Source organism: Balearica regulorum, chromosome 20 (assembly GCF_011004875.1).
Source record: "Balearica regulorum gibbericeps isolate bBalReg1 chromosome 20, bBalReg1.pri, whole genome shotgun sequence".
Taxonomy (NCBI): Eukaryota; Metazoa; Chordata; class Aves; order Gruiformes; family Gruidae; genus Balearica; species Balearica regulorum.
This window is the reverse complement of record NC_046203.1, coordinates 144,963-158,166: the sequence shown is the minus strand read 5'-3', so window position 1 is coordinate 158,166 and position 13,204 is coordinate 144,963. Positions and strand designations below refer to the sequence as shown.

At 45.3% G+C, this 13,204-nt stretch overlaps 1 protein-coding gene across 17 annotated transcripts in view; it reads right to left on the bottom strand.

Annotated features, from left to right (window-relative positions):
- The window catches only part of PRRC2B (proline rich coiled-coil 2B), a 47,286-nt gene that overhangs the window by 19,801 nt on the left and 14,281 nt on the right, over positions 1-13,204 (bottom strand). For all 17 annotated transcript variants that reach the window (XR_012838486.1, XR_012838484.1, XR_012838485.1 and 14 more), the window contains exons 3-14: positions 12,360-12,537; positions 12,040-12,142; positions 10,965-11,037; positions 8,018-8,161; positions 7,094-7,335; positions 6,570-6,691; positions 5,955-6,097; positions 5,264-5,354; positions 4,680-4,872; positions 3,971-4,286; positions 3,096-3,283; positions 372-582 (exon numbers count right to left, since the gene is read on the bottom strand). Coding sequence is in view for 14 of the 17 variants with exons in the window: in XM_075772368.1 (XP_075628483.1) it covers positions 372-582; positions 3,096-3,283; positions 3,971-4,286; positions 4,680-4,872; positions 5,264-5,354; positions 5,955-6,097; positions 6,570-6,691; positions 7,094-7,335; positions 8,018-8,161; positions 10,965-11,037; positions 12,040-12,142; positions 12,360-12,537 (2,004 nt within the window). In the remaining 3 variants the exon portion in view is untranslated. The remainder of the gene's footprint in view (positions 1-371; positions 583-3,095; positions 3,284-3,970; positions 4,287-4,679; positions 4,873-5,263; positions 5,355-5,954; positions 6,098-6,569; positions 6,692-7,093; positions 7,336-8,017; positions 8,162-10,964; positions 11,038-12,039; positions 12,143-12,359; positions 12,538-13,204) is intronic.

The window sequence follows — 13,204 nt, the reverse complement described above, 5'->3', positions numbered from 1 at the left end:
TTTGCTCACCAGCCCTCATTGCAACCAACTCTTCCTCATCCCCAGAGAAGGTCAATCACAGCCAGCTGGGATGCAAAGTCAGGACAGAGGTTAAGATGGGTGAAGCACAGCAAATTAGGACAGCCATCACCATCTCAGTTGCTCAAATGCTCCCCTCCTCACTGGCCAGAAACCACAAGACTGACCAATCCTCAGGATGTTGAACACCTGAGCACTCACAGAAGCTCTCAGGCTGTAATGGACTCCTTGCATTCTACAATCTAGAAAACCAACTTCCAAAGTCTTAGGTCTGAGAAAACAGTTGCAGTAACTTTCCACATATGGACTAACTCAGCCACCACGATAAAGAGAAAACAACGAAAACACCTTACCTGAAGGGTGAAGGGCTGAAGGGTAGAAATCCACAGGAGTGCGACTCTGGGCCATGCGAGGGTCCATGTAAGAGGGCATCATCATCCAGCGAGGATCAAAGCCAAGCATCTGGGGATGCGGCGGGTAGAACGTCCGTTGGGGATGGGAATGGGATGGGGGAGGGTAGACTTGCTGCTGCTGCTGCCAGTGCTGCATCTTGTACAGCTGCTCCTGCAAGGAAGGATGGGCCATTTGACATGAACAGTCGTGTGCCAGGAATCACACTTGCGAACTGGCCAAAGGAGTGTTAGAGGCTCAAAAACAGATCAGATGGGAGGGCAGAGCAGATAAGGGCAATTCACTACCAACTGGGAACGTGGCAGTTGTTATTCTTCAAATACCCGGAACAGCCAGAATATGTTACAGCCAGAATCTCACACCACTATGGGCCGCAGTACCTGGCCAAATGCAAGGGATAAGCTTCAAGACTGGAGTTTGCATTTTCTCAACACTTCTATGAGATACAGGACAGCTTCCTTGTCAAACACAATTTCCTAATTTGAATCAAATACTTTGGAAGATGTTGCTCTTTGGAGGAAATGCAATTGTAAGTTGTTTAGTGTGCATATATATTAGTTCTACTCATGTTAGCAGAACAGATTAGATAAGAACAACCTAAACTCAGTTAAGAGAGCTATTAATATTTTATAGCATTTCCTGTGCATCCTCCAGAGGTGGGCTGACACCTTTGGGTTGTGTCCCATCTCCCACATGGCCAGTCCACCTTCCTTTAGCTGAGGACTGTCATGATGCTGATCTGACTTGACATTTAACTTTTGCTAAAGGTCAAAGAACAACCTATTTTTGAAGGGACCTTTGTGTCCCAAAGAAAGCTTTCAAAAGGTAAACAGCTCCAATTAACATGAAATACATCTATTCACCTGTCAAACTTTCCACCAACCTTTCTTACTAAGCTTACAACAGTGTCAGATACCATAACTGTTTATAAAAAAAAAGCCAATCCCCTACTACAGAGCAAGAGAGACACCTTTAAATCTGAACCTGACGCATCATTACAGCAAGAGAGAAACTCAGTTAAATGTAAAGATTACCTCCAAGTTATCTAGTGCTCCAGTACCTCAGAGAGAATATTTCATTAATGATATCAACACTATCTTTTATTTTGTTGTCTTCACGGAACCATTGCTACCAAAGCAGCAATACAAGCCAGCCAAAATACAAGCTGCCTTATACATACTGACAACACAGAGAACAAGAGAAAATATAATGAAAATTTTCTGTTCTTCCAGTAGCAATGACCTGTGGTTTATTAGTATGACAGTAAAGACATCCAATTATTTTTAGTTTAAGAGCATCTCTTTTAAAGATTAACATTAGCAGCATTTGCTGCTGTACATTTGAATCATGAAAATGTCAATTGCCCAGTAACAAGCATGGGGAACATCCATAAAAGTGCAATTACTAAGCGTCCAAGCAAAAGCCAAATGTGAGCTCTTCACTAAGGTTTGCAGCAGCGTTGATTATATCACATTTCAAGTGGTTATTCTACAAAGAATGGCAATTAACTTTGCATTATCTCAAGCCCGGATATTGTGTCCCTTCTTTTGACTCTGCTGCCCTAAGGAGGCTCATTGCATCTGGAAGAAGAGCTGAACAGTATGTATGGCACATACAGCACTGTAAGGCCGGGCAGGATGTAAGACATATAAAGCAGTTCCAGCTGGTCTCTCAGAGCCTCAGAAGAGAGTTTTCAATGAAACAAAACAAAAAAAGAAACAATTAAGACCAAACATATTTATAGTCCAAAGAAAATACAAATACTGGTTTGAAAGAGCCTCACAGAAAAAAAGTTGGGTAGGTAGAATGTGAGAACAGATGTAGAGGACCACCTCTCTGCAAAGGCAGGAGGTGGAACGAGAAGCATGCTGCTTCACAGCTCTCACGTTCAGCCCAGAAGCAGAGTCCAACCACCTGCCAACCTGAGCAGTTTGCCCCAGCAAGCAAATGGCTGCCCATACCTAACAGGGTAAGGGCACAGCAAGTGCCAAGTGAAACAGAAGCAGCTGATCCCCAAAGTTTTTCCTCTCCTTTGGCCTGTATATTCACCTCCCTGTCACTGTAGCAGTGCTAAAGAACAGCAGTTCTCACCTTGTTCCAGGGAGTAAGAACAGATGTTCACCAGGTTCACTGCCAGCCAAGGTATTAGAGGCTTCACTGGATCAGGCCTACAGCAAATACCAAGGTAGCCACTGCTGCTCTCTCAGCTTTGGACACAGGAAGGGAAACACCCCTAGCTTCTCTCCTGTTGTACACATTTGCAAACCAGAGCTCTGCTTCTAACCACATACTCTTAAGATTTCATGTTGTCAGGAGACACCCAGACAACCATGCAAGACAAGTCAACATTTCTGACAGCAGTGTCTACCTTTCTCCCAGACAAGTGACAAACCTGTCACTCTTCCCAGCCACAGAAATCCCTATCCACAATAGCTCCGGCACCACAGGGCACACGTAAAATACATGTAACCTATGTAGAACCCTTTTACCCCTGTCACACAGGACACATCTATGATCAAAAGTGCTGAAAAAGGCCAGGGTTACCCCATTTATCACTTCCCAGCTCAAAGACAGTCATTGGTTGTGTGACTGTGTTGAGAACCAAGCAAAGACAACAGTTTGGTGAGAGTCTAAAGGAAGGGGGGTGGGAGTGTCACACCTATTACCTGCTGCTGTTGCTGCTGCTGCCTCTGGAATCGTGGGGGAAGAGACTTCTGGTATTTGCTGAATTCTTGTGCTGGGGAGGCAGCTTCTCTAAGCTCCTCCTCACTGCTGCTTTGGGCTGCTGCTGCTGGGGCAGGAGTCTCCTCTTCCAGATAGCCAGAGACATCCTGTGTGTGAAACTCAGGCGTTGCTGCAGAGAAGAAAATAAGCCTTTAAGAGCCCTGCTCATCACAGGGCTTGTGAGCGCACCACCACACCCAACGTACATGGGTGTGGGTATTTCATGACTGCGTTATGTGGTTGAATTTTATTATAATCATGTATAGCACCTCACACACAATTTCCCTGATTTGCCTTGACGGCTTTAGAGGGCTTTGTCCATCTTGTTTTAGTGATCAATTCCAAGATCCCCCTCTGCCATCAGACTTCTGCTTACGCACTTGAGGAAAAAGTCCATTTCCCCTGCCACTCCTAAAACCTGCCAGCACTTACTGGTAACTGATTTTCTGATCTGTGGCCCATGAGCACTTTCTTAGTATCATCATCCAATCACAAGAAGACCAAGAGGCCCGTGCCAACAAGGTATCTGCTAGCACAGCTGACTGAGCATAAAGGCAACAAAAGAAATTTGCATTTAACAGGCCTTTTTTTTTTTTTTTTAACAAAAAAAGAACCTCCAACACCATCCAAAATACTCTGCAGAGTACATGGAGCAGCTGATCTCTCAAGTGCAACTGAAGTACTCTCTGAACACTCCCTCCCAGGGACTCCCCCCCATTTCAAGTAAGAGATTGGCACAATAGTGAAAAAGTTTTGGGGTTTTTGTTGTGGTTTTTTTTTTTTTTTTTACAAGGTGAGGAGAGCAATGTTTCAGTACCTCTACGGAAAGCATGACCATTTTCTTGCACAGCATTCTTCTCTGTGCTTGGGGGTCGCAGGTCTTCATTCTCTGTGTGTTTCTGGGTCTCCCCACTCTTCTGGGCCAGTTTGCATTTCTGATCAAGTTGCTTCAGCTTTGCAGCACAGGCTGCCAGCCGCTCCTCCCTGGCTCGCCGCTCCTCCTCCTCCCGCCGCCTCCTGGCTCTCTCAACAGCCTCGGAGATCTCAGAGTGCACAAACTTCTGTCTCAGTGGCACCTTTTCTTCTTTATCCTCGAGGGACTGCTGTCTGAGAGTACTTCCCAGTGTGGGCTTCTGCCAAAGGAAAAACATTCCTCGATAAGCATGACCCAAACATCTCCTGTACCTTTAGCTTTGCACCTCACACTGAGAAAATACCCTCCTGACTCCCTCCCCTCTATCCTCATGCACACTAACCCCCCTTCTGGGGAGAGGCAGGGGCAGTTATTGCTATCTGGTTCAATAGCTCCATTTTCTGTCTGATAACCCCACTGCTCCAGACCAGCTTCAATGTCTTTTCTCTAGGAGGAGTGCTATGCAGATGGAACTCTCTCCAACTGGGTATAAACAAAGAATTGAGAAAAATTCATCAGCATCCTGTTTTCAATAAAATGTCAAGCCGGCCTGTTAAGGACAGTGATGCATCACATCCAGCAGCACAAGCCCACTCACATGAGTTCAATCTACCTGGTATTCAGACGCAGAGCTCCACCCATTCAGCTTCCTTGGAGGCTGCTGTGAATCCTGCACTTTCCGGACTGACCGGGACAAGCCAACTGAGTCACCCCAATTCTTTCCTTCCTCCGAGGTGTGTTTGACATCTGCACTGTCTGCAGAGCTCAGGGACAACTGTCGCTGCCTTCTGGGATCCCAGCTGTTCCTATCATATAAACAGCTTTGCTATTACATTTGCAACTTGCCTCAAAAAGCATGTGCAGTCTTATCAGGTGGCAAAGGCAACTGACTGTAACAGAAAGGAAAGATCCAAAAAAACAAACAAACAAAAAAACCAGAACAAGCAACGCACTTTTCATCCTAAGGTACGTAAGGATTAACACCACTATTGGAAAAGCCTGGCAACCTGGCACTCAGCTTCAAGACCTACACACATCCTTGAAGCCTACTCAAACAATGGCCAGTGGAATCAACAAAGTCACAGTATGAATCAGGGGGATCGTGCCTCAATATTTAGAACAAGCTTTAAAGAGATCATGGTACTGTTTACTTTTATTGAAAAAACCCCTGTAGATGCAAATACAGCCACTTCTTACCACTTCTGTCGTCCATCTTTAAGAGTTTCTTCCTCTTCTTCATCTTCACTAAACTTCAATTTCTCAGAATAATCCACTTCATCATGAATGCCTACAAAGGCAGGATTGGAGAAGGGATGTATGTGAGGGAAAAACCAGGTCCCTTGTCCTGATAAACCTTATGCCCTCCCTGGCACTAAACCAGAGAACACACAGGCTTGGCATAAACTACTTGTTAAGCCAAATGCCCACCACAGGTACTGGAAATGATGTGGGTAGTGTGGACCCACAGTGCTGAACAGCTGGACTGGTCCCAGAAGAGGGGCAGCAAGCAGTCTGGGAATGTGAGACAGCCACCAAGCTAGACTGTGTGTAATCGGATACTGAATGCCATGATGGAAAAGGAAGGGCTAACTTCTTCCCAGCAGCCATACTGCTATCCTCCTGCTGTTTGGTGTTTTCAGTTTTTAGGAGTCTTCAGATCCGGTTCCTTGAGTACAGTGTGATAGAAGGATCAGAAGGATCCATTGTGTCATCATTTACACCAACAGCAATTTCAGAGCTACGCAGACTGCTCTTTGCTTCCCCTCCTCCCTTCCATGGCAGTGGAACAGAGCCACCAGAATATCCTATTTCATGCTTCAAGGAGGAGTAACTACTTTGCTTCACCTCCGAAGTTGTTTCCTGAAGCTAGAGAATGGAAGCACTTTACCTGCCCATCCATCATCTGCGTCAGTGTCTAGTTCATCCAGCCCCTTTAGGTTCTCTGCATTGATGATGGTGGGCCGAGGTGCCCTCTCTACTTGCTGTCGAACTGGACGTGTTGGGCGAGACAGACTGAGCCTGTTCTCTTTTCTACAGGGAAATGTGAAGAAATAGTTAGAAACAGCAGACAGCAAAGAAAAGAACGTAGAGCTGAGATTATAACAGGGGATCAGTCCTTTTCTACCATGCACTTATATATAAGGGCTCCAGGCTCCAAGTTTCTCTCCCTGTCCAGCAAAGTTTCTTTCCCTTGTCTACCTGGTACCCACTTCGTAGTGCTTGCAGATCAAAGCTGTGACCCTTCCAGTCCAGGATCACACACAACTACTTCTCACGTCCACCTGCTCTCCAGGCACACAGTGCTTACAGTCCTGCAACATTTCAGATGCTGCTGTAGTTGGGAGCAAAGCACTGCTTCTTTGGGTAAAAATCAGGTCTCCTCTGTGGCTGTCTGCAGCTTCACCCACACAACTAGATCCTAGGCCCAAATTCTTGCATAGTTTAAGCTTCACATCACAGCCTGAAACCTGCCTCTCAAGCAGGACAGTCATAGCAGCCTTACCCATCTGGGTCATTCATCTGGCACTGTCTGAAAGGTACCCGGGGCTCAAGTCGAAGCTGAGGAAGGGGGAAAGACCCTCGGTCCAGCGGTGCGGGGGTCTCAGATGGCTGTTGTGGACACATCTGGAACAAAGCAAAGCAGAATAGTCTGTTTTTTCTCCATGCCACAGGAAAGCTTACCCAGATTAGGTTACAACACAAGCACAGTAGTTGCATCTGCACAAAGGGAAAACAAACATTTCAAGCCTGGCTGCCTAACCGGCTGGGTGCTAATGGTTACCCTCTCCAGCTTTAGAGGAAAAGCAGAGACTTTTCCTTGGGCTCAGGAAGGCTGCGTTACACTATTCTAGCACAAAAGAGTAAATGCACAACAGGGGAAACTAAAAATAGATCAAGAGAAGGATCCCAGAGCAAGCCCTGGGAACCAACTAGAGTCCAGAAGACAGATCTCTCAGCTGACTTCAACCCATACACATACTGTAAGAAGCAAGGACATTACACAGCCATGGAGAAAGGGTAACTTACAAAAGCAGGTAGCATGTCATGGTATGTAGGTGGTTGGTAGACATTTCCCATGAACTGTGAAGCCCCTTTGCGGACAGGCTGAGCTGGGCGGAGAGACGGCTCCTTCAGATCGCTGGCGCTCACTGAGGAGGGGGCTCCATCTCCAGTGCTAGAGGTCTTGCTGCCCAGCTCAGCAGGGGAGGCGGTCAGAGATGTGGCAGAGGTTATGTTCCTCCCACCGCCCTCCCTCCAACTGGTGACATCTGGAAAGGAGGTAATATTATGTTAACATTTGTAAATGCAGACAGTCACTCTGCCAAAAAGTCTCAAAACTCAAATACCCTGGTCAAGCCCTAATTACACTAAGCATGTAGAAAAACATCAGGAACCAAGGAAAATTTCCAAATGTGTTTATTTTCCAAATAGACTAGCACAATCAGCCATTACTAAGTAACTGCCGCACCAGTGGTGTCCTCATTTGTCAGTAAGCCTAAATTCCAACCAACTCTGCTCCCCATCTCCACAGTCCTTATCCTGCAGAATTAAGGCCAATTAGATCATGCACAAACACTCAAGGAGAAGCCAAATTACACCACCCGCTCATTTCACTTGCATTACACCACCCACTCATTTCACTTGTGACTCTCCCTTAGCTCGGGGGGAAGGGGTCTGCTTTGCAACATCACACAGCAATTTTTATTAAACAACGTAGTAGGTAACAGTCCATACTTGGCTGTCTGGCCACAGAACAGTGAATATCAGCACTACATGCAAATCTGTGGTCATTTGCTAAGCGGCTTGATACACGTGAGCTCATGAAAAAGATAAAAGGCAATGTAGGGATGGAATATCTGATACTACTATGAACTGGCATCCACCTGCCTAAAACATTGTCTATGGGGTTACAAGCTGGGGTAAGGCAGAAAGACACAACCATTCACTTACTCTGGGGGCGGAGGCTTGGTCCTGGCCCATACGACAGATCTAAGGCGCCCTTTTCTTTGCCAACCTTGTCCTGCTCGCCAGCTGCTTTCAGCGTCGGAAATTCCTCGGGAGAGAAGGATAACAGTCGGCTTGAGGCCCTTGAACCTGTCAGACAAATAAGTGTGGGACTCAGAGATCTTTCTACTCTTTCAATTCCCTTATGAGATCAGCCTGGAAACATGTTCCCTGAGAATCTGGGCCTCCAGCAGATTTAAACCCAAATTACTATCGTACCAGCACCTCAGCTCACATCCAAAACACTCTCAGACACTGTCACCAACACAACAACACATGCCCTCACCCAGTACTCCCACACTCTTAACCTGGGATCTTCATTTAAATTCTCATGTTCAACTAAGAGTGAACTTTCTCAGCTTCCAATTATTTTTGTCAAGTACAAAATTCAGACTGAGGCAGAGATAAATTCTCCACAATCACTTATAGATGATGCCCTGTTATCAAATATTTGACATTTCTACTCAGACTCTTTCTGCTCAGATCTCACTCTACCAGGGAAGTCTATTGTTAAGATTTCTGGCAATATACTCAGTGAAAGACCACAGATAAGGACCGAGTGCTATGTGCTACACCCCACTCTCCTCCCTGCTGCAGCATTTTTAAGATGCAGATTGCTGGCCAGATCAGGCCAGGTCCATTTCTTGTCATTGACAAATTGTCTTGCCAAGTCATCAGCTGCCCCAGAATGACAGCTTTCTGTCCCTTCCAAAGATCTGCCAGTGACTGGAAAACAAAACACAACAATTCTCCTAAATCTGTTGGCAAGATAACACTGAATAAAAGGAAATTGAAATTGTCACAGCATTATTGCACTACTAAACATTAAAAAAAATGCCGTTTTGAGAAATGTTTCTTGGTGTTATTTGGCTGGTTCTTTTTAAAAAGGGTATTTCAGAATTATCATATTAGAAGTATCAGGAATGAGTACAGAAGACCTGACAAAAAAGTTTCATCTATCTTTATCTTTCCTTGCCCTAAAGAGTCAAGAAGGATTGGCTTAAGTCATTTTTACTTTCTGGAACTTGCACACTGCACAAGACCTCCCATCTGAAGATTTCCAGGGAAGACACTGCAACTGCTGCAGGTAACATCTTCAAGTATTTTGGACAGATGAGAATACAGATGAAGGACACTTCTCAAATACACCACAAAATAGCTGAGATGTGCCAAGAGTTCTGATTTCTACTGCATTATTCTACTGATCCAGAATAGCAATGAGAATATTAACAACACGTAAGTGTCTTTCAAGGGAGGCTTCCACCCCCCAGGTAATGTTGCACAACATAATGACTGTTAATATGCAGGCACTAACAATTCGTACTCTATCCCTAGGTAGCATCACACTAATAAAAGTTTGGTGTATCTTTGTTTTTCTCCAAATGCGCCTTATACAGAAGACACAGGCATGGAGCAGTTCATATTAATTTACTAGACCGCATTTCCTCAGGATACGCCCTCAAAAAAAGGATTTTACAGCAGTAATACCTAAAAGAGAGCAAAAAGCAAAAGACTCTCCTCTTTGTTGATAACATTAGAAACTGCTCTATTATATTAGCTTAGAAGGAAAAACAATTGTTCAATGCCACTGGAGAAGAGGTGCAAGGATGGGATGGCCTAAGTCCTTTCAGCCAGATTTCTGATGCTTCTGTGATTCAATTACCTTCTAATTAAGCTGCTCTTAGCCACATATGCAACTCTTTCCTTGGGTTGAGAACTCTATATTGATAAGTGTTACCTAGAACGAGTTTTCAAAAAAACTTTAAGAACATTGTTAGATGATCAGATTTCAAAACAACTGTAAAGGAGGTCCACACAGCAACAGTCTCAAAAAAGTACAAATTAACCAAACAAGACACAGTCTTTGCACTGGCCACCAATCTCTGGCAAACACAAGTCTCTGCTTTAACATTTAGCCTTTGAGAAACATCATCTCATTACAAGACTCACTTAATTTGGATAAGCTTATCCCCTGCATTTCTGCAATCTGCAGCTTCTCAATTCTTTCAAATCTCTCTGCAATTTCACTTGACAACTGAATGCTTCCAGGTCTGTTCACATCGCAACAGTGGAACTGACCTGTTACTCTCACTATAGTTTTAAGAGTAGTACTTAGTGCAGCTGCAAACCACCCGTGTGGAAATGGATGCATCTGAAGACAACTAAATTCCCAATTTACGTTAATACTGTTTCAGGATCCTCAGTCAAGCAGAAGACATTAGCAGCACAGTTACTCAGGGAGACTTTAAAGAAAGGCCTCAGCCAAGGTGTAAGCAAGTGCATATTGTGCCACTTCTGCTCACTGGCACCGTAACACCCTTGGAACAAAGATGCTGTGTACAGGCCTCCCCAAGTAGTATCATCACAGCCTCACTTTTGACCACCTAATCAGGTGAAGATTCCCACGCTACTAGCCACAGAGATGCCTACATTTCAAGTCTCCAATGTCCTCTCTTCTCCTTTCTTCTTTTCTCCTAAATCAATCCCTCCCTTCTTCCACTCCGTTTTCTGCACCTGCTTTGGGATGATGGAAGATGCTTATGAGGGGGCAAATGTCTCCCTTCACCTTCAAAATCGTCACCTCCCAGAACTCCCTGCTGCTCCCCAATCACACAAACCACTCTGGTTCAAGATAGCTATGGGACACATTCTGTTCAAGCTGTGTCTTGCACTGGCAGACCTGAACAGATGCAGTTGCATCTTTCGAGCCAACACATTACACTGGCTGAAAACAAGACTCATGTGGCCTCACTGCAGTGTAACCAAGACAGTTGTGTCCCATTCCCGACTAGTCCAGACAGGAAAGACAAGAAGAAATGGTGTCCACCCCATCTCATGCCTGTCTGGGAGAAGTAGGCATATACCCAGCTCCGCTTCTGTTTATCATACTCACCACCTTCTTGTCCTGCTGGCTTTCCATTCAGCTGTGCCCATGACTTTGGTCCACCTGGCACTGAATTTGTACTCTGAAAACAAAACAAAACACAGAAAAACCCCAATGCCCACAGATCAGTGAAGTCTCATGACTGTTTCTCATTTCCTGACTGGCACTTGCCATGGTTCAGACCTCTAGATCACCCAGATGACACTGGACACCACAGGTCTCCCTAGCTTCTTGTTGGGACTAAACTTAACTGCTCCCCACTCCAGTGTACTATGCTGCTACAGCAAAAATCCTCTTCTCTGTGCTGCCTCTCATCTCACCTCTGCTCATCTTCAACTATTTGCTCAAATCATTCCTCCTGCTTTCCTCCCTCTAATCAAGCTTTCCCTTTGTTCTGTTGCATTTTCCCAAATGGTCCCTCTTAATCTTCTAGATTTGTTCCATGCCACACCTCAGCTTGAAGGCTACCCTACTTCCTCATGCATTAACCACTCTTCTCTTCAAACCATAACTCCTGTCCTGATTTCCCTGAACCTCAAGGTCTGGGATTTTTTTTTTTTTTAAAAACTAGAAGTGCAAGGTCTGTAGCACAGAGGGGCCAGGTCCCTGCACTCTCTGTGGAAGCTTTCTTAATTGCCAGTAGCTTTTTCAGGTCCTGATACTGGCTACTTCTCCCACGTGACTAGATCTCTTCTTATCAAGTCTCATCAGGCTAGGAGCAAGAGCTGGATCTGTTGTCACCAAGCAACACTTGAATTAGACCCAAAGTAAAACAGTTTACAAGTGTTAACCAGCCATCCCACATTCTAGCCATTCTTTCTAGATCAAAGCTAGACTTTCTGCACATACTTGAAAGGTACAGAGGTAACGTGCACAGAATTATACTGCAGCAGAGTATTCCTGGAGCACAGTAACTTAAGACAGTCAATTCTTGTAGAGAATTGATTATGCAGGAGCTGTTTTGTGAAGTGCAGTCTGCTGATTCTTACTTGTACAAGGCAACACAGACAATTAAAAGAAAACCCTCAAGCTGTCTGGGGACAGGGGAAGCAGGGAGGCAGTCACAGAGACCACTTGCACCTACCTCCTGACTGATTGACTGTGTCGGCTTCTGTAAATTGGAGACAGATTTCTGCAAACCCTGCTGCGGCAGCGACTCCTGCAGCTGTGCAGCTGTCGCACTGGAACTGAAGAGAGACAGCACAGGTGAGGTCAAAGGGGAAGGCAGGCAAGAAGACAAACAACTCTGGCAATATACCAGTTGCTAAAAGATCAAGCTACCATTGACTCTACGCTGGCACGGACAACAGAGAACTGATCACTTTAAGGTCCAACACACAGCACAGCAGCGCACAACTGCTGCTGCTTGCCTGACAAGACTTAGCGAAGAGTAGGTCTACCTACCTCTTTTGGTCTGGCTGATCCTGCTTGTTTGCCCATCCTGTACCGTCCTTGGGTACTATAATGATGTTGGGGTCGTTTCCTTTGTTCTCAGACTTCAAGCTAGGCAAGTTTGCAGGAGGTGGCATGCGCCGGGCAGCAGCAACTTTCCCAAGACTCTGTAAGCCATGTCTAGGAATAACTAGTGAGAAAGGAACAACAGCAGGTCAGAGAGGGCTATATCCTGCTAGAAAAGTAACCTTAATTAGCATACTGTGGCTGGGTGCAGTCCCAACAGAACTGTACAAGCAGCATCACTGCTGCTATGTCAACATACAGGTCATTTCCCACAGGATCACAGCAAAGCAGCCGTCTTGTAGCAGCTGGCTAACAGGCAGCTTCCTGCAACAATTGGGAGGGAGAGAGAAATAATTCTCCCTAACAGAAAATGCCCACAGAGCTACCTGTGCAGATACTCCTCTCATTTCACCAAGAAACAGCAGCATTGACCTTTCACAGCTTGAGGAAACGGCCATCCAAGTCCACCTCTTAACAGACAGACTGCCAATCTAATCCAGGAGTCCTGAGGTCTAGATTTTCCAGCTCTACTCACCAGGATCACATTTATCAAGCTGGTATTTTCTTTGGTTTTCTACTCCCACACCAAATCCAGAGCCAGAACAGGCAATGTTTCCATTTTTTTTGACCCCACCATCTACTTTTGGTCACATGTCCACTGCAAAACTAACTCAGGTTCTTCCCCAGAGGCCTTCAGTTCTTGACTCTCACCTCACACAAGGTTTGATCAGCTTAAGTCACTTCAGTCAGCTTAACTGCCCAGTCTCAGTACAGCCCAAGGCCCCAGTAAG